The sequence below is a fragment of the Nyctibius grandis genome, chromosome 9 (assembly GCF_013368605.1).
Source record: "Nyctibius grandis isolate bNycGra1 chromosome 9, bNycGra1.pri, whole genome shotgun sequence".
Taxonomy (NCBI): Eukaryota; Metazoa; Chordata; class Aves; order Nyctibiiformes; family Nyctibiidae; genus Nyctibius; species Nyctibius grandis.
Window position 1 is genome coordinate 42664531 of NC_090666.1, and position 19421 is coordinate 42683951.

Below are 19421 nucleotides of genomic sequence, written 5' to 3' on the forward strand. Positions count from 1 at the left end.
ACTCTGTGCATGTGGGCAGTTTGATCCCATCCTCTTGATGTAGATGTACAGGCTTCTCTTTGCCAGGGCTGCTGCTGTCTACACAGAGGTTTGCGTGTACTTCTGGGAGACAATCTACACTTGTACAGACTTGGAGTAAGGATCAAAGATGCTCGTCAGTCCTTTTCACTCTCCTCTGCAGCTTGGTACTCGTATCCCACAGCGGCAGATAGTACCAGGGCTCTTGCTCCTTGGGATCGTTGCTGCTGTTGTGCCTCCAAATGATCAAAGTAGTGCTGTGGCCGTGTGTAAATGGCATCAGAGTCTAAATAAGAAACACATATTTAAGGGGGAAAAAAATTGGAGAGAATCTTAGGGTTGTTTTTGATGTTAGCACATGAAAGAGCTCCTGAAACCTTTCATGACTTTTTGTTTGTGATTAAACGTTTGATGGCTGTGAGCTAATTCTGGATGTACACTGCAACCGTAGTACTTGTGTTTGTAAGACGAGGGAGATTTTTTTTCCTGAGGAAAAATGTTAGATTTCGTAAAAAAAGTTTCATTTTATGAGTTGCAGGAAGCCAAGGAAGGCTGGGTTGGTTGCTGGCTAATGAGAAATTCCCTTTATGGTTTTGTGCAATAAGGCGTCTGCCTCTTGTCTCGTGACAGGGATGTTTGTGAACACACCTGATGGGATGTCCTGACCTCCACGAGGTCAACGACAGTTTGCTCTGACTTCTGTAGGAACGAGGTCTCTCATCAGGAGACCCCAAAATCCACCTCCCTTGTGCTGTAAGGGAGCAGCATGGCTGAGTCCCATCATCTCTCTGCTCCTGTGTTGATTTTGTAATTCCAGCTAATGAATGTGACTGTCACACTAATGGTTTAACTTGCTTCCCATTACGTCTGCTGTTGTCTGCCAAAGAACGTCCCGCGATTGCCCGAGTTCTGTTGGTAATGGCCAACTTGAAGATTTTAATCAGCGTCAGGTCTAATTTGAAGTAGCTATTGATTAAACCTTAAACTCAATTTAATTCAACATAGAAATGTGTAATTTTATTTCTAAGTATTTTCTCTGGCAAGGCAAGAACTCCATCTTCAATCTTTTCTGCATGAGTAAGGTTGCAAGTGCTATTCTACAAATTGCTAAACCATTATAATTGGATTTTCTTACTGAAATCTAGGTTGAAGTTAGCTGTTGCAGTGTGTGTGTGTGCTCACGAGCACACATTTCTGATCAGAAACAAACTCACATTATGATTTTCTAAATAGTAATTGCAGCTTAAACTCAGTGTTGGCCACTGCCTGTGAAAATTTCCTTTGTGAAACGTCTGTGGAATCCTTTAGTGCTTTGAATTCCGTGTTAATGGGCAGGAAGCTTTGATTAGATCTCTTTTGGTGAGACCACTATTTGTTCTTCATGCAATTTAGCCCTGATAACGGGGGTTAGTTTGTTTTATTTTGTGATGTTCACACCTAATCCATTCGTCTTGCACCAGAAAGTGTTGTATTAGTTCTTCTTCCAGCTCTCAGATGACGTGGGTACAGTACATAAGAGTTCCTTTGTTGCCAGGTTTATCTGCTTACAGCTTCGTGTAATTAAAAGCTAATTTACTTTTTAAGATTTTACTGTGTATATACATTTATGCATAGAGAAGTATAAACCACCCGTGAACAAGAAAGCTCAGGGAGAAATCAGTAATTAGATTTGGCTAGAAATTACTGTGAAATGGCAGTTTAGAAATTATTCCACCTTGTTTGGGGGGTGGGGGTGGGATCACCCCAGGGTGACTGCCAGTAGGGAGAGAAAGTACATACCGGTGATCTGGGTGAGATCAAAGCCAATTCCCGATGTATAAATTAGCTAAAGACTGTTGAGATTAAAAAAAGAAAAGTAATTCTCCAGCATTGAGAAAAATTATGTTCATGAGTCAACAGATGGCTTCTAAACTGGTTTTCTGAGTCTTTCATAGAGTCACAGACTGGTTTGGGTTGGAAGGGACCTTAAAGGCCATCCAGTTCCAACCCCCTGCCACGGGCAGGGACACCTTCCACCAGACCAGGTTGCTCCAAGCCCCATCCAACCTCGCCTTGAACACTGCCAGGGAGGGGGCAGCCACAGCTGCTCTGGGCAACCTGGGCCAGGGTCTCACCACCCTCACAGCAAAGAATTGCTTCCTCAGATCTCATCTCAATCTCCCCTCTTTCAGTTTTACACCCGTGTGTCAGAGGAGAAGAAAGTGTTAATGCTTGATAGAGGTAGATCTGCTCAGCTCACTTGAATGGAAGTGGCTTATTCTTGTTAACCTGAAAATGGATTAACTGCTGTCCATCTGGAGGTGTACCAAAGGAGCAGAACTGCTGCTAGGGAGAAGGGATTGCATCTGGAGGTTGTGTAAGTGGTTTTGGCTGTTGACCTAGTTAGTTCTTTATCCTTAGTACTGGCATTTGTTTGTAGACATTGATACACATAAATCCTTAAACGTGTCCTTTCTTCAGAGAACTTCCAAAGAGTTTGAATTCCAGAAAGATAAACCTACTTCTTGTTGATGTGCTGTTCTGTGTGGACTGTAGTCTGCTTTGGAGTAATGCAGTTAGTGTGAGGAGATGTGATTGTGAAATAGAAGAAGTCAGCTCCTTGCTTAGTGTTAAAACAGTTGAAAACAAATCTCAGTTCACGGCAGCACTGCTGTCAGCTTGGGTTAATGGCCTTACTAGAGAGGCCCCTGAAATATCACTCTACTAAGTGTAAAGAATGATTTTATTTATAGAAAAATTGACCTAAAGGAGAGATTTTTATTTCCTTTATTTATGGCTTCAAGTGACTTTGAATACTAGTAAACGCTTTAACAGTTTGTATAAAAGAGCAGATAACCTCAGGGTTATGTGGCAGGTCTTGTTCTCATTTTTTTTTCTAGTAATGATTTTGCAGGCTGCCGTGGAAGCCAGCCCTGATGGGACCTCACCTCTTCCCCACCATATCTTCTCCCAGAGAGTCTGTAGGACAGCTGGCATGCAGCTTTTCCCCCAGACCTTTGAAAATGGGGATGGTGAGGATGCTTAATTGAAGATTTTTATTTCAATGACTGATCTTTTAAAAACCACAGAATCACACAGAATCAATGAGCTTGGAAGAGCCCTCTGGGATCATCGGGTCCAACCATTGCCCTGACACCACCATGGCAACTAGACCAGGGCACTAAGTGCCATGGCCAGGCTTTTCTTAAACCCCTCCAGAGATGGTGACTCCACCACCTCCCTGGCCAGCCCCTTCCAATGGCTAATGACCCTTGCTGAGAAGAAATGCTTCCTGATGTCCAACCTGACCCTCCCCTGGCCAAGCCTGAGGCTGTGTCCTCTTGTCCTATCGCTGGTTGCCTGGGAGAAGAGGCCAACTCCCATCCTTCAGGTAGTTGTAGACTGCACTAAGGTCACCTCTGAGCCTCCTCTTCTCCAGGCTAAACACCCCCAGCTCCCTCAGCCGTTCCTCACAGGTCAGACCCTCCAGACCCTTCCCCAGCTTGGTCGCCCTCCTCTGGACTCGCTCCATCACCTCAACATCTTTCTTTTTTATACATACCCGTAGGGGAAATGTGGGAATGACTCTCTAGATTCAGTTGAGAAGTTTCTGATATCCTTTATTGCAGATATCAATAAGAGATTTGGGGATTCAAAGTTAATACTTTACAAAAGTTAATATTTTTCGAAATATTTTAACAAGTAGGGGAAGTTTGAGGTGAGCTTGGTGAATTTCAAAGGAAATGATATAATAAAGAATGGCGCTGGAAATAGAATGACATTAATGATCAAAAACATCCAGGAAAGCCTGATCTGATCTGTAATTTCCATTACAGATCTTTGATTTTTATTGGAAAAAGTGGAGAAAGTACAAAGGATCCTCTAGTGTAGTCCTCTGAAAAAGAAACAGTCCCCCCTGCACTATGTTATTTGCTTTTAATAATATGGTGCTGTATTTCTGTGTTCTTCATCAAACATAGAAGGAACTTTGACCGTTTAGCAAATGACTGCTGAAATAACTTCTAAAATATTCAAATAGAGTTTGAGGTTGGAAATCCCCAAGGAAGAGTTGATATTCAAGGCTGTACCCGAAGCTTTATGAACAGCCAGAGCTGAAGGTGAGCGAAGGGTCCTACGAACTGCCAACCTATTTATACTCTGTAATGAAACACCAGAGAACAGTTTTCATAAGGTATTTTCACATCCATCATCTGCTGGATATAAAAATTGGTTAGCTTTGGAGTATTTTGATAGAGCAAAATTCAGTAAGACAATGTAGATGCAGTTTGGGCACAGTTCTACTTTCAGTGAGATAAATTCCTGTTCAATTATTTTCTATTTAGCTTTCGCTGGCGTAAATTTCCATTTAAAATAGGAAGCATTTCTTCTCAGCAAGGGTCATTAGCCATTGGAAGGGGCTGCCCAGGGAGGTGGTGGAGTCACCATCTCTGGAGGGGTTTAAGAAAAGCCTGGCCATGGCACTTAGTGCCCTGGTCTAGTTGCCATGGTGGTGTCAGGGCAATGGTTGGACTCGATGATCCCAGAGGGCTCTTCCAACCTCATTGATTCTGTGATTCTGTGATTTTCCAAAAATAAGTGAAACTGTTGACCTCTTGTTCTTCCATTGAATGCGCACATAGAGTGTTCTAGAAAGCAGTGGTTTTTTTCTTCTTTTTAAGAAACCACCGAATACGGGAAGGTCTTCAGCGGTGCACGTTTCTCTGGACACGCTGCCGTGTCCTCTTAGCCAGAAAACAGGATTTGAAACTCCCTCTGCCTTTGGGCTTCTGGCTTGGGAGCCTGAAGAGAGCAGTAACGGGTTTGAAATGTGTCCTGCTCAACAGGCTTGAAGTGCTTTTCCCAGCTGTCCCATTGGTAGAGCACTTTAAGATTTTCTTAAAGATTAACACCCCCCTTCGGTGTTTTTTTTTCTGTGTTTTTTGGCAGGTGCAAGACAAAACTCTACCCCGACGAGCTGCCCAACACCAGTGTCGTCATCGTGTTTCACAACGAAGCCTGGAGCACTCTGCTCCGCACCGTCTACAGCGTCATCAACCGCTCGCCGCACCGCCTGCTCGCCGAGATCATCCTGGTGGACGACGCCAGCGAGAGAGGTGGGCTGGCAGGGGGGAGCCCCGCCACAACTGCCTCGGTGCTTTTTTTGCACGGTGCTTTATCAGTTCATGTTACTGTAAAAGATGGTCCTTTGCCACATCTCTCTCTCTCTCTCTTGCTGTCTCTCAACCTCCCGCTGTTCTGAGTTTCAGGTTTTCCTCAATGTCCAGACTGAGCCAATTTCCTTTTGTTTCTCTATTTCTCATAGTTGTCATTAATTTCTTTTGGTCTTGGCTTTTTTGTCCCCTTCCCTTTTTTTTCCCCTTCCCTTTTTTTTTCCCCTTCCCTTTTTTTTTCCCCCTTCCCTTTTTTTTCCCCCTTCCCTTTTTTTCCCCCTTCCCTTTTTTTCCCCCTTCCCTTTTTTTTCCCCCTTCCCTTTTTTTTCCCCCTTCCCCCTTTTTCCCGTCCCCCTTTTTTCCGTCCCCCTTTTTTCCGTCCCCCTTTTTTCCGTCCCCCTTTTTTCCGTCCCCCTTTTTTTCCGTCCCCCTTTTTTCCGTCCCCCTTTTTTCCGTCCCCCTTTTTTCCGTCCCCCTTTTTTCCGTCCCCCTTTTTTCCGTCCCCCTTTTTTCCTCCCCCTTTTTTCCTCCCCCTTTTTTCCCTCCCCCTTTTTTCCCTCCCCCTTTTTTCCCTCCCCCTTTTTTCCCTCCCCCTTTTTTCCCTCCCCTTTTTTCCCTCCCCTTTTTCCCCTCCCCCTTTTTCCCCTCCCCCTTTTTCCCCTCCCCCTTTTTCCCCTCCCCCTTTTTCCCCTCCCCCTTTTTCCCCTCCCCCTTTTTCCCCTCCCCCTTTTTCCCCTCCCCCTTTTTCCCCTCCCCCTTTTTCCCCTCCCCCTTTTTCCCCTCCCCCTTTTTCCCCTCCCCCTTTTTCCCCTCCCCCTTTTTCCCCTCCCCCTTTTTCCCCTCCCCCTTTTTCCCCTCCCCCTTTTTTCCCCTCCCCCTTTTTTCCCCTCCCCCTTTTTCCCCTCCCCCTTTTTTCCCCTCCCCCTTTTTTCCCCTCCCCCTTTTTTCCCCTCCCCCTTTTTTCCCCTCCCCCTTTTTCCCCTCCCCCTTTTTTCCCCTCCCCCTTTTTTCCCCTCCCCCTTTTTTCCCCTCCCCCTTTTTCCCCTCCCCCTTTTTTCCCCTCCCCCTTTTTTCCCCTCCCCCTTTTTTCCCCTCCCCCTTTTTCCCCTCCCCCTTTTTTCCCCTCCCCCTTTTTCCCCTCCCCCTTTTTCCCCTCCCCCTTTTTCCCCTCCCCCTTTTTCCCCTCCCCCTTTTTCCCCTCCCCCTTTTTCCCCTCCCCCTTTTTCCCCTCCCCCTTTTTCCCCTCCCCCTTTTTTCCCCTCCCCCTTTTTTCCCCTCCCCCTTTTTTCCCCTCCCCCTTTTTTCCCCTCCCCCTTTTTTTCCCCTCCCCCTTTTTTTCCCCTCCCCCTTTTTTTCCCTCCCCCTTTTTTTCCCTCCCCCTTTTTTCCCCTCCCCCTTTTTTCCCCTCCCCCTTTTTTCCCCTCCCCCTTTTTTCCCCTCCCCCTTTTTTCCCCTCCCCCTTTTTTCCCCTCCCCCTTTTTTCCCCTCCCCCTTTTTTCCCCTCCCCCTTTTTTTCCCCTCCCCCTTTTTTTCCCCTCCCCCATCGTCCCCCCTTTCTTTCCCCCGTCGTCCCCCTTTTCTTTCCCCCGTCGTCCCCCTTTTCTTTCCCCCTCCGTCCCCCTTTTCTTTCCCCCTCCGTCCCCCTTTTCTTTCCCCCTCCGTCCCCCTTTTCTTTCCCCCTCCGTCCCCCTTTTCTTTCCCCCTCCGTCCCCCTTTTCTTTCCCCCTCCGTCCCCCTTTTCTTTCCCCCTCCGTCCCCCTTTTCTTTCCCCCTCCGTCCCCCTTTTCTTTCCCCCTCCGTCCCCCTTTTCTTTCCCCCTCCGTCCCCCTTTTCTTTCCCCCTCCCTCCAAACCCACAGTTTAGAAAGAAATCTGTCTGCATGTGAAACTGATATTACCTGGAAAAGGAACCGCATCACACTGTGTAAATGGAATCAATGGAACGATAAATTTTCCTGCAGTAGCCGAGTGTGTAATGGGAAATGCAGCACCGAGCTGCACTGCTCGAGGGACAGGGGATGCAGCCTAAGCTGTCCTTTATTTCTGCCTCACGTAGCACTAACTCTCATTGCTCTCCCGGATTTCCCTGCTCCAGAAAACGAGCAGCTTCGTGTTTGTGCCAGAGGGTGGAGGAAGACTTCAGCCCAAGTGACTACAATTTTTCCTGATAGCAGAGTTTTGGATTCCTGAAGGGCTCAATGGTGAAATTCATCACAAAGAGCTGTATTTGTGTGTAACCACAGACAAATCAGCAAAACTGTGATCAGTTTGTGCTCGCTATGGGTTATTCCAAGGAAACTGATGATGACTTATGTACAATGTCTGGGATACGTCCATGGGATGCAGTCTTCAACTACCTGAAGGGAGGTTGTAGCGCAGTGGGAGTCGGCCTCTTCTCCTGGGCAACCAGCGATAGGACAAGAGGACACAGCCTCAAGCTTGGCCAGGGGAGGGTCAGGTTGGACATGAGGAAGCATTTCTTCTCAGCAAGGGTCATTAGCCATTGGAAGGGGCTGGCCAGGGAGGTGGTGGAGTCACCATCTCTGGAGGGGTTTAAGAAAAGCCTGGCCATGGCACTTAGTGCCCTGGTCTAGTTGCCATAGTGGTGTCAGGGCAATGGTTGGACTCGATGATCCCAGAGGGCTCTTCCAACCTCATTGATTCTGTGAGATGCTCTGGCAGATGTGTGTGTGGGGGCTGTTTCTGTGTGACTGCCCTGGAGTGCCCGTGGGAGCCTCCACGGCTCAGCTCTCCGGCTTGGGAAAGCTCTGAATATGTCAAAATGTGTTTCCCGTGTTGGGGCAGTGCTTGTGCACGACAGTCCTTGGAGGGCCGAGCGTGACACATCAACTGCTCTTATATTTGGAGTCCTTGGTGCTGAACCTGGCTAAAAATAATGTATTTCTTCTGTGTTTTCTTTTTTTTTTTCCAATTATCTTTGGCAGAGTTTTTGAAGGCCTCGTTAGAGAATTACGTGAAAAATCTGGAAGTCCCTATAAAAATCCTCCGGATGGAGCAGAGGTCGGGGCTGATCCGCGCGCGGCTCCGCGGGGCCGCGGCCTCCACGGGGCAGGTGATCACCTTCCTGGACGCGCACTGCGAGTGCACGCGGGGCTGGCTCGAGCCGCTGCTGGCCAGGATCAAGGAGGACAGGTAAGGGGGGGACCCTCCTGCCCCCGGGCCAGGCCTGGGGGTCACTGTGCTGCTGGAAAAGAGAACTGGGAAGAATTCATTGATCTGGAAATGAACATCTTTAAAAAAAAATTATCAGGAAGATAGGTGTTGTCTAATATTTGTATCAAAATCTAATTTCTAAATAAATATGCGATAAGCTTTTGATTGGTACAGGTGGGTTTTGTTGCTGACAGTAATAATAATAATAATAATAACAATAATAATGCCAGTAAGGACAGCAGCATGTGCCATTGACTTTCCCACGGTCTGGGTGTCCCCACCCTGATGGCCATCTTTCTCCCTCCTTTTTACCAGGTGTGACTTCTTGTCCATGTGATCTCCAAGAGTCTGTGAAATTTGCACTTTTTTTTCCTTTTCTCCCCCCGCCCCTTTCTTTCCCCTTTTTTCCTTTTCCCCCCTTTTTTCCTTTTCCCCCCTTTTTTCCTTTTCCCCCCCTTTTTTCCTTTTCCCCCCTTTTTTCCTTTTCCCCCCTTTGTTCCTTTTCCCCCCTTTTTTCCTGTCCCCCCCCTTTTTTCCTTTCCCCCCTTTTTTCCTTTCCCCCCTTTTTTCCTTTCCCCCCTTTTTTCCTTTCCCCCCTTTTTCCCTTTCCCCCCTTTTTCCCTTTCCCCCCTTTTTCCCTTTCCCCCCTTTTTCCCTTTCCCCCCTTTTTCCCTTTCCCCCCTTTTTCCCTTTCCCCCCCCTTTTTCCCTTTCCCCCCTTTTTCCCTTTCCCCCCTTTTTCCCTTTCCCCCCTTTTTCCCTTTCCCCCCTTTTTCCCTTCCCCCCCTTTTTCCCTTCCCCCCTTTTTCCCTTCCCCCCTTTTTCCCTTCCCCCCCTTTTTCCCTTCCCCCCTTTTTCCCTTCCCCACTTTCCCTTCCCCCTTTTTCCCTTCCCCCCTTTTTCCCTTCCCCCCTTTTTCCCTTCCCCCCTTTTTCCCTTCCCCCCTTTTTCCCTTCCCCCCTTTTTCCCTTCCCCCTTTTTCCCTTCCCCCTTTTTCCCTTCCCCCTTTTTCCCTTCCCCCCTTTTTCCTTCCCCCCTTTTTCCTTCCCCCCTTTTTCCTTCCCCCCTTTTTCCTTCCCCCCTTTTTCCTTCCCCCCTTTTTCCTGCCCCCCTTTTTCCGTCCCCCCTTTTTCCTTCCCCCCTTTTTCCTTCCCCCCTTTTTCCTTCCCCCCTTTTTCCCTTTCCCCCCTTTTTCCTTCCCCCCTTTTTCCTTCCCCCCTTTTCCTTCCCCCCTTTTCCTTCCCCCCTTTTCCTTCCCCCCTTTTCCTTCCCCCCTTTTCCTTCCCCCCCTTTTCCTTCCCCCCCTTTTCCTTCCCCCCCTTTTCCTTCCCCCCCTTTTCCTTCCCCCCCTTTTCCTTCCCCCCCTTTTCCTTCCCCCCCTTTTCCTTCCCCCCCTTTTCCTTCCCCCCCTTTTCCTTCCCCCCTTTTCCTTCCCCCCCTTTTCCTTCCCCCCCTTTTTCCTTCCCCCCCTTTTTCCTTCCCCCCCTTTTTCCTTCCCCCCCTTTTTCCTTCCCCCCCTTTTTCCTTCCCCCCCTTTTTCCTTCCCCCCCTTTTTCCTTCCCCCCCTTTTTCCTTCCCCCCCTTTTTCCTTCCCCCCCTTTTCCTTCCCCCCCTTTTTCCTTCCCCCCTTTTTTCCTTTTCCCCCCTTTTTTCCTTTTCCCCCCTTTTTTCCTTTTCCCCCCTTTTTTCCTTTCCCCCCTTTTTTTCTTCCCCCCCCTTTTTTCCTTTTCCCCCCTTCCCCCCCTTTTTTCCCTTCTCCCCCCCTTCTTTTTTTGCAGTAGGTGATGCAATTCCCCCCTTTTTTGTGCCTAAAGGCACCGCAAGTGAGACCCGAGCACCTCGCTGTCCTCCCTGGCAGCGTTGCAGCAGCCGAGGCGTTTTGCCCAGCCTGGTTTCTGGAGGAGCAGAGCTGTGTAGAGAGGAGGGGAAGGGGGTGTTGTGCAGAGCAGCCTCCAAATAAGTGCAATATTCAGTGACTAACATTTTGTTTAAAAAAGCCGTTTTTTCTTTTCTTACAGGAAAACTGTGGTGTGCCCCATCATCGATGTGATCAGCGACGACACGTTTGAATACATGGCTGGGTCAGACATGACTTATGGAGGGTTCAACTGGAAACTCAACTTCCGCTGGTACCCGGTTCCCCAGAGGGAGATGGACAGGAGGAAAGGGGACAGGACCCTGCCTGTGAGGTAAGGACAGCGACCCGAGAGCACTGTGCTGTCACACTCCACTTGTTCATGTAGATAATAACGCTTCATACCTAAGATTTTGCTGCAGCATCAGAGAACACGTGTCGGATCGCTGTGGCACACTGCTCGGGGTAGAGAAGACCACAAGCTGACCTATCCTCAATGCTGCAACGTGGTTATCAGAGCTGAGAAAACTCCTGTAGATCTTCTTTCCAACATTGAATAATTCAAAATATTCCCTGCTTTTTAAGTTCCACGTTTGCTTTTGCAAGTAGCTTGTTGACCTTGTGTTTACAAGGCAAATATTAGAACATGGTCTAGTTGCCATGGTGGTGTCAGGGCGATGGTTGGACTCGGTGATCCCAGAGGGCTCTTCCAACCTGGTTGATTCTGTAACATATTTCTGAAATACACATTTTTGAACATTGAAGCCAAGTATTTATGATGATTTGCTTTTATTGCCTAGAAAATAAAACTGATGACTGTGCACACTGAGTCAAAGATGATCTAAGAGCACGTCCTGAATTCCCGTGATCATTCCTGACCTCTTTCCTTTAATTGCTCAAACCACGAAGTGTAACAAAACCTGGAGAAAAATTGTAAATGAGGCTGAAACAGAACAAATTGAATCACTTCCTTGCAGTGGGTTATTTGCTCAACTCTGATAGCTTCTGTGGTCTTCATGAAAAGCTAAAAAAAGAAAAAAAAAAAGTGGATGTAATGGTTTCAAAGCTGTGTAGAGCCATGATGGAGTGGCAGGAATTCCAGCCCTGCAGACCCCGACTGTGCGCAACAGGCAGGTAAAGGGAGAGCCAGACCATCCGGATGAGGCAGTGGATGGGCAAAGAAAAGCCTTTCAAAATCGATTATGCTGGAAAGTGGCCAAAATCTGTCCCTTCGAAGCCTGGAGTCAGTGAAGGGTGGGATTTCTTTTAGTTTTTTTTCTCAGGAGGTGACCCCAGAAGAGCAGGCAGGGTCCCCAGGGGCAGACCCTGTCCTCAGCAGAAAAGGGATGGAGTTATTTTTGAGCCAAGAGAACACTTTTTCTCACGATCTAAAATATTATCCCTCAGCTGTGAAGTCTTCCAGCAGCTATTCCTGTATTAAAGCCGAGGTGTGCGTTGAAATTGGTGAAGTTAATTATGGTAACGAGGCGCAGAGCAGGTTTTAGCAGCCGCTGCAACCTGATTGTTCAAAAAATTAGGGGATAAAAATAACCAAAAGCCTAACCCATACCAAAGGTTTAGAAAAAATTGGTGAGTTCAGTTCTTAATTCCATGCTGCTTTCCCCATTCTGTAACATTATTTCAGTCTCATGTAGATTGTGTCTTTATTCATATTTTTAATTTGTAATCAATGGAATGGGTGTAGAATAGAACCATCGTTGGATTATGTGTGGGTGTGCATGATATAATCGTTGCACTCAAATTCTGCTTTTTATTATGGGATAAAAATCCATGTTTACTCAAAATATTTATCTTCCATAATAACGTTGATAAATTCCTACCTTTGCTTTTTAGATTTAAAATGATAATGCATGCGTTTTCAAACTATGAATTATTTTATGTACAATTTATTATTTATGTATAATTTATATTATTGTATAAGTAATTTTAGGGAAAAGGTGGGGATAGCTTAGCGATGAGAGCTCACTAGTCGGTACGAGCCGAGCTCAGCCAGCCCATGTGCTGGGACCATCAACCCCCAGGAAGGGAAAGGCAGAAGGTGCTGCACTCGCAGAAGAAGGTGCCTGATTCTTTCTAGTCCGTAGGTGTAGGATGCTGCTTGCTGGTTTGCCCAGGGAGCTAAAGGAACTGCTGCATTCCTGAGTCAGGTATTTTACAAGTGTAGAGTCCTGCGCCTTGGGAGGAAGAACCCCCTGCACCGGTACAGGCTGGGGGCTGATCTACTGGAGAGCAGCTCTGCAGAGAAGGACCTGGGTGTTCTGGTGGACACCAAGTTCCCCATGAGCCAACAATGTGCCCTTGGGGCCAGGAAGGGCAATGGTGTCCTGGGGTGCATTAGGAAGAGTGTGGCCAACAGGTCAAGGGAGGTTCTCCTGCCCCTCTACACGGCCCTAGTGAGGCCACATCTGGAGTAACTGTGTGCAGTTCTGGGCCCCCCAGTTCAAGAAAGACAAGGAACTACTGGAGAGAGTCCAGCGAAGGGGTACGGAGATGGTCAGAGGGCTGGAGCATCTCTGCTATGAGGAGATGCTGAGGGAGCTGGGGCTGTTCAGCTGGAGAAGAGCAGACTGAGGGGGGATCTTATCAACACTTACAAATACCTTAGGGGTGGGTGTTAAGAGGAGGGGACCAGACTCTCCTCAGTGGTGCCCAGTGACAGGACAAGGGGCAACGGGCACAAGCTGAAACATGGGAAGTTCCATCTGAATATGAGGAGGAACTTCTTTGCTGTGAGGGTGCCAGAGCCCTGGCACAGGCTGCCCAGGGAGGGGGGGAGTGCCAGCTAAAGCCAAGGGCCTTGCTGAACCTTTCATTAGTATTTTCTTCTTTTTCCACTGAAAAATCCTTGCACGACATCCTTTGTCTTTAAGTGAACTCATTTCTCCTTCTGTGGTTTTGCCTCCGGCGATAGAAGACTTGTCGGTGCTCACGTCAGTTTACAAACATCTTCTCTTCTTGCATCTACAGTGTTCAAGACATGAAGTGTTTCTGTGCTGGGCAGTTGCAGTCTCTCCACAGCACATTTCTATGGACATTTCCATACTTGCCCTTAATTTTTTGAAGCTGAAGACACTCCAGACTAGTATTATAAATACTAAAAAAAATACATTTTGTTCCAGAAAATCTTTTCTCAAGTATAAATTAGTTATTGAGAGGAAAAATACAAGATCAAATATTAGGAGCATATTGTATTTATCTTCTTCTTATTATGGGTAATTAAACGTAGAGCTGACTACAATTAATACTGCCTAGATGATGGACACAGCAGTGTTGGAAACTGGTGAAAAAACCTCATTCCAAACTCGATAAATAGTGGTGCTGTTCATTAGTGCTGTTGCCCTCGGGACTGTGGGACCCCTGTGAGCGGCTGCGCAGGACGGGGAGGTTGGAGGACGCGGGGTGAGGTGACGTTACGTGGCTTTGGGGAGCTCCTGACCTGGGGGACTTGGCCTGAGCATCCCGGCCACGGCAGGGGCTGGGGTCCCCTCGGGAGCGGCTCCTCACGTTCCCTTCCAGGCACGGCGAACCTGAAGGGAGGGTGTAGTGAAGTGGGAGTCACCTCTTCTCCCAGGCAACTAGCGATAGGACAAGAGGACACAGCCTCAAGCTTCACCAGGGGAGGTTCAGGTTAGACATTAGGAAGCATTTCTTCTCAGCAAGGGTCATTAGCCATTGGAAGGGGCTGCCCAGGGAGGTGGTGGAGTCCCCATCTCTGGAGGGGTTTAAGAAAAGCCTGGCCATGGCACTTAGTGCCCTGGTCTAGTTGCCATGGTGGTGTCAGGGCAATGGTTGGACTCGATGATCCCAGAGGGCTCTTCCAACCTCATTGATTCTGTGATTCTGTGGGTTGGAGGCACCGGTGGGACGCAGCAAACCCGGGGTTCCTGGGGGGCTTTGTGCTGTGCTGCTCCTCCTACGGGCAGCTAAAGGTGCAGATACACAGGAGTGGGAGCACTGCTTGCTGCCAGTAATCACAGAAATGAGAAGCAGACGTTCTCTCCAAAATAAAATTAAAAGTGGGTCTGAATGATGATTAGAGTTAATCATAACATATTACTGTAGTTGTTGGTTTTGACTCCACATGGACAAAATACAGCTACTAGGTGCAAAGCTGAGAAAAACACTGTAGGAGCCCTCACTCTCTTGAATATTCCTGTTTCAGCTGTTTTTACAGTGACAGCTCTGCAGATCCGTTTGTGTAACATTAAATTTACATAACGGAGGAGAGTCCTGCTGCCGCGTTTCAGTTATTTGAGGATCCGTGGCGTACATTGGTGCATCATTACTTACATTTTACAGCCTGAAACTCAGCACTTCCGAATTCACCGAGTGAGTTATTAGGAAAACGCTGTTTGTTTTTCATAAACAGTTGCTGATGACATTTCAGAGGAGTCCAGACCTGTGTGTGCGATTCATGTGCATCATTAAAAAACTGCTTAGGACTGAATCTTTGCAAGAACGGGGAATTTTGTACCATTCCATCAAAGACTGTCATCCTCTGGGGAAAGAAAGGAGGGGGAGGGAGGAGAGGAGGCAGAGGATGAGGGTTTGTGCTGCAGACAGAGGAGGGGGGAGGATTTAATTATTGCAGTCTACAACTACCTGAAGGGAGGTTGTAGCGCAGTGGGAGTCGGCCTCTTCTCCCAGGCAACTAGCGATAGGACAAGAGGACACAGCCTCAAGCTTGGCCAGGGGAGGGTCAGGTTGGACATTAGGAAGCATTTCTTCTCAGCAAGGGTCATTAGCCATTGGAAGGGGCTGCCCAGGGAGGTGGTGGAGTCACCATCTCTGGAGGGGTTTCAGAAAAGCCTGGCCATGGCACTTAGTGCCCTGGTCTAGTTGCCATGGTGGTGTGAGGGCAATGGTTGGACTCGATGATCCCAGAGGGCTCTTCCAACCTCATTGATTCTGTGTGATTTCAGAGTCAGGTTTCTTTCGGTCTCCCTCTACTCGATGGTATTTAACCTTCATGATACCAGCAGGCAGAGGGTCGCACCACGGCCATTCCCTGCTTGCTCGTAGCGTAGCTCAGGGTAGCGCAGGGAGCCAGCAGTGCTGCTTGTGGCAGAAACCCAGCAAGGCTGAGGGCAGTAAAGCGGCTTTGAAACCTGGGAAGGTTTAGCCCCGTCCAGGTGACGGACAGTTAATTAACAGCTTAAGTGCTGAGAGCACAGGGATAAAAATAGAAGTGTTGGTAGACTTGGGGTCCAGTGTTATTTCACTGCTGCACCAGGCTTTTTTCTGGGAGTAACGATCATTGGCTCGGGCAGAAGGGGAAATAATGGCACAGCAGGGAAATTACCTGCGTTTGTTGAGTTTGAGAGTGAGGACTCCTCGCTGCCCGGGCTGTCTCCAGTGCCACCACGGGAAAAGCTCTGTGCAGCCCAGCACTGTCCCTGCCGCTCTGCGCATCTGCCCTCGTGGGTGTGCAGCACCCACACTAACCTGTAACACGGTCGTTGGGTGTGCGTTAGGTAATTAACGCTGTGTGCAGTACGTCCAGAAGCTTCTCAAGGAGGAGCTGAGAGATGCCCAAGGATTCAGGTTCTGCCATGGGTGGGAGATGGGGGTGCCGATCGACAGCCAGCTAAACATGAGCCAGCAGTGTGCCCAGGTGGCCAAGAAGGCCAATGGCATCCTGGCCTCTATTAGGACTAGTGTAGCCAGCCGGTCTGGGGAAGGGATCGTCCCTCTGTGCTCGGCACTGGTGAGGCCGCACCTTGAATCCTGTGTCCAGTTCTGGGCCCCGCACTTCAAGAGAGATGTTGAGGTGTTGGAGCGAGTGCAGAGGAGGGCGACCAAGCTGGGGAAGGGTCTGGAGGGTCTGAGCTCTGAGGAACGGCTGAGGGAGCTGGGGGTGTTTAGCCTGGAGAAGAGGAGGCTCAGAGGTGACCTTAGTGCAGTCTACAACTACCTGAAGGGAGGTTGTAGTGGAGTGGGAGTCGGCCTCTTCTCCCAGGCAACTAGTGCTAGGACAAGAGGACACAGCCTCAAGCTTGGCCAGGGCAGGTTCAGGTTGGACATTAGGAAGCATTTCTTCTCAGCAAGGGTCATTAGCCATTGGAAGGGGCTGCCCAGGGAGGTGGTGGAGTCACCATCTCTGGAGGGGTTTCAGAAAAGCCTGGCCATGGCCCTTAGTGCCCTGGTCTAGTTGCCATGGTGGTGTCAGGGCAATGGTTGGACTCGATGATCCCAGAGGGCTCTTCCAACCTCATTGATTCTGGGATTTTTGTGACCGACTCCTTCGCACGCCGGCAGTGGTCACTGGCACGTCTGCGTGCGGTGGGACACGTGCGTGTTGAGCTAGCGTTACTGTGTGCACTTTCCAACCCCAGCTTTACCCACTCTGCAGTGGTGTTTGTAGCCGAGGACAGAAACCCGAGGGGTGGTTGACTGCAAGGCTTGACGTGCAGCTCCGCGAGGGCTGTGGGTGTGCAGGGGTGCAGGCACGGAGCCGTGTTCCTGCTCCCCGGGGGGAGCGTTTGTCATTCCAGGGAGACTTTAAGTGCTGAAAAAGCCCAGAGCAGATATTTACGGGGACACGGGACATCTTTACACAATGAGAAGCTGCGCTCTGAGGGGATTTGCCTGTTGTAAGGATTTATAATCCTGTTAAGAGAGATTACGCCTGGTAATTTTATGCACGTTTAGCCTCCCTGTAAGGCAAAGCTGAGGCATTAAACTCTCTTCACTGAGCATCTCAGATTGGATTTGGGTGCAGAAAGCCAAAATTCCATCCCCTTTCCCGTGACAATGCTCCTGGGATGATCTCGGCGGTGGGATTCTTTGGGCAGCGCTCTCTTGGCTCGGGGGAGCTCTGCCTGAGAGCCCAGCGCACGCAGGCAAAACCCTCTTATTGTTGTTAGTAGCTTGCATTTAAGTTGCTGTAAATAGAATATATTTATAGTCAAAATGTCTGAGGTAGTGAAATGTACTGTAGTGTCAATAAATTCCACAGTGTCTTTCAAAAGGTATTTTTTCTTTTCTTTTTTCCTCTTTTTTTTTTTTTCTGTTTGTTTTCAACTAGGACCCCTACTATGGCTGGTGGCCTATTTTCTATTGACAGAAACTACTTTGAAGAGATAGGAACTTACGATGCAGGAATGGATATCTGGGGTGGCGAGAATCTTGAAATGTCTTTTAGGGTAATTGCCGTTTTTCCTTCATTTTTCTGTCGACAAACACAGTTGTGCTGTACCGGTCCCTGTGCTGCGGACAGGGCGCTTGTGCTTTAGCTCTCATGCAAGTCGTGGGGTAATTTAAATTCTGGAGATGTCTGGGGGTGCCTCATTATAGTATTGTGGTCCTTTAAACTGCATGAAACGTTTTATTACTGTTTGGGAATTTTTACGCTTTCAAAATAATATATATTTAGTAATACCTTCATGAAAGAAACGAGGCAAATAGTGCACATGCTGATACAAACAAGATATAAATTTGTATAGTGTAAAAAAAAATTCAAATGTATGTTTTAACAGAAGCTTTTGTTGTCCTGAACTTGCAAGTTCTGGATGGGGTTTTTATTCCGTGAGAGCCAAGAAATTTCCCATCCTCCAGAAAAGTGAGTGTGTTTCTGCTGGGGATGGGTGTGCTGCCCGTGACAAGGGTAACATCTCTGAGTGAAATGCGTTTGGTAATTGTCCTTTAGACATAAAGGAAAATGGGAAAATTGGGGCTTTGATAAGTAATTGTTAGAAAGGATGTTGGAAATTGCTTTGAACATCTCTGATGTATCATCGTTTATGCATTTTAAATAAGTATGCAGAATAAACCCTGGTGTAGCTATGTAGCACCCGTAGCACATCGTGAAATATCCTCGTTTGCTTTTTTATTCATCTTTTGTCTTCAGCCAGGGCTGGTGGGCTATTTTCTATTGCCAGAAACTACTTTGAAGATCTTTCTGAAGCGGGTATTTCTAGAGAAGATCAGCTGAGAATCTGAAAGCATTTTCAGGCCATTTTCTATAAACTATAATTGTTCACTTGCCAGTAAAATAGAAGGGTAGAGTTACTTCTTTGGAGAGTGAATGTTTTAAATCAGTGGATTTCAAAATTTTTTGGTGTGTAGAGCCCTAAGAATATTCCTTGGATGTACGTAGGCCCCTATAGAGGAGCTTATTTTTAACTTTAGCCTCTTAGTAGGCTCGTTTTTCACGTCTCCAGAAGTGATCCCTGGAGCAGAGAGTGACTAGCACGGCTTTAAAGCGTTAAAGATGTGCCTCTCGTAGGCTAAATCTGCTTGTTGCCACTGTTCGTTTCTCACTGAGTATCAGAGCGTGTGATTTCTGTGAAGTGAAGCTCACCTGGTGCGTTGAAATGTTAAGATCAGAATTACTGATGCACATTAAACCCTGACAGAGGGAACCTCGAAGCTGTTTGTTTTCGCTTACAGAAAACCTTTTGCAGGACCAATTTTGGGTCATCGCTGTGGAAAGGTCCCATTATCGTTAGTGAAGAGTCACAGAATCCCAGAATCAATGAGGTTGGAAGAGCCCTCTGGGATCATCGAGTCCAACCATTGCCCTGACACCACCATGGCAACTAGACCAGGGCACTAAGTGCCATGGCCAGGCTTGTCTTAAACCCCTCCAGAGATGGTGACTCCACCACCTCCCTGGGCAGCCCCTTCCAATGGCTAATGACCCTTGCTGAGAAGAAATGCTTCCTAATGTCCAACCTGAACCTCCCCTGGCCAAGCTTGAGGCTGTGTCCTCTTGTCCTGTCGCTGGTTGCCTGGGAGAAGAGGACGACTCCCACTGTGCTACAACCTCCCTTCAGGTAGTTGTAGACTGCACTAAGGTCACCTCTGAGCCTCCTCTTCTCCAGGCTAAACACCCCCAGCTCCCTCAGCCGTTCCTCGTAGTCTAAAATATTTAACTCTCCTTTTGGAAGAGCACTGGGTTTTCATCGTAAAAATTATAATCCCTGAAAAACCCACTCTAATACAAAGGGATTTTTGTGAGGAGTCCGTGTTGGAGAATATATGGAGGTTGGTTCTCCACGGGCTCCTTTCAGCAGTGGCTATTTTTGTTAACAAAGACACAAATATTGATTGTTTTTTTGTCAGGCCTTGTAAACGCAACAGAATAAAATAATTTACAATTCCACGACCTTTTCCCGCTCCCTGGTGTAATAGATTCATTTGAGCAGAAAGCATTTGATCTTCTGCTGAGAGCAGCATGTGAGCGTGTAGTCACCTTCCAGCG

The 19421-nt window shown here is 47.9% G+C and overlaps 1 protein-coding gene across 1 annotated transcript in view; it reads left to right on the forward strand.

The window, feature by feature from the left end:
• GALNT13 (polypeptide N-acetylgalactosaminyltransferase 13) overlaps positions 1–19421 on the forward strand; it is a 93299-nt gene that overhangs the window by 40399 nt on the left and 33479 nt on the right. The window contains exons 5-8 of the mRNA XM_068407408.1: positions 4945–5111; positions 8113–8320; positions 10359–10529; positions 17244–17361. Of these exons, the coding sequence (XP_068263509.1) occupies positions 4945–5111; positions 8113–8320; positions 10359–10529; positions 17244–17361 (664 nt within the window). The remainder of the gene's footprint in view (positions 1–4944; positions 5112–8112; positions 8321–10358; positions 10530–17243; positions 17362–19421) is intronic.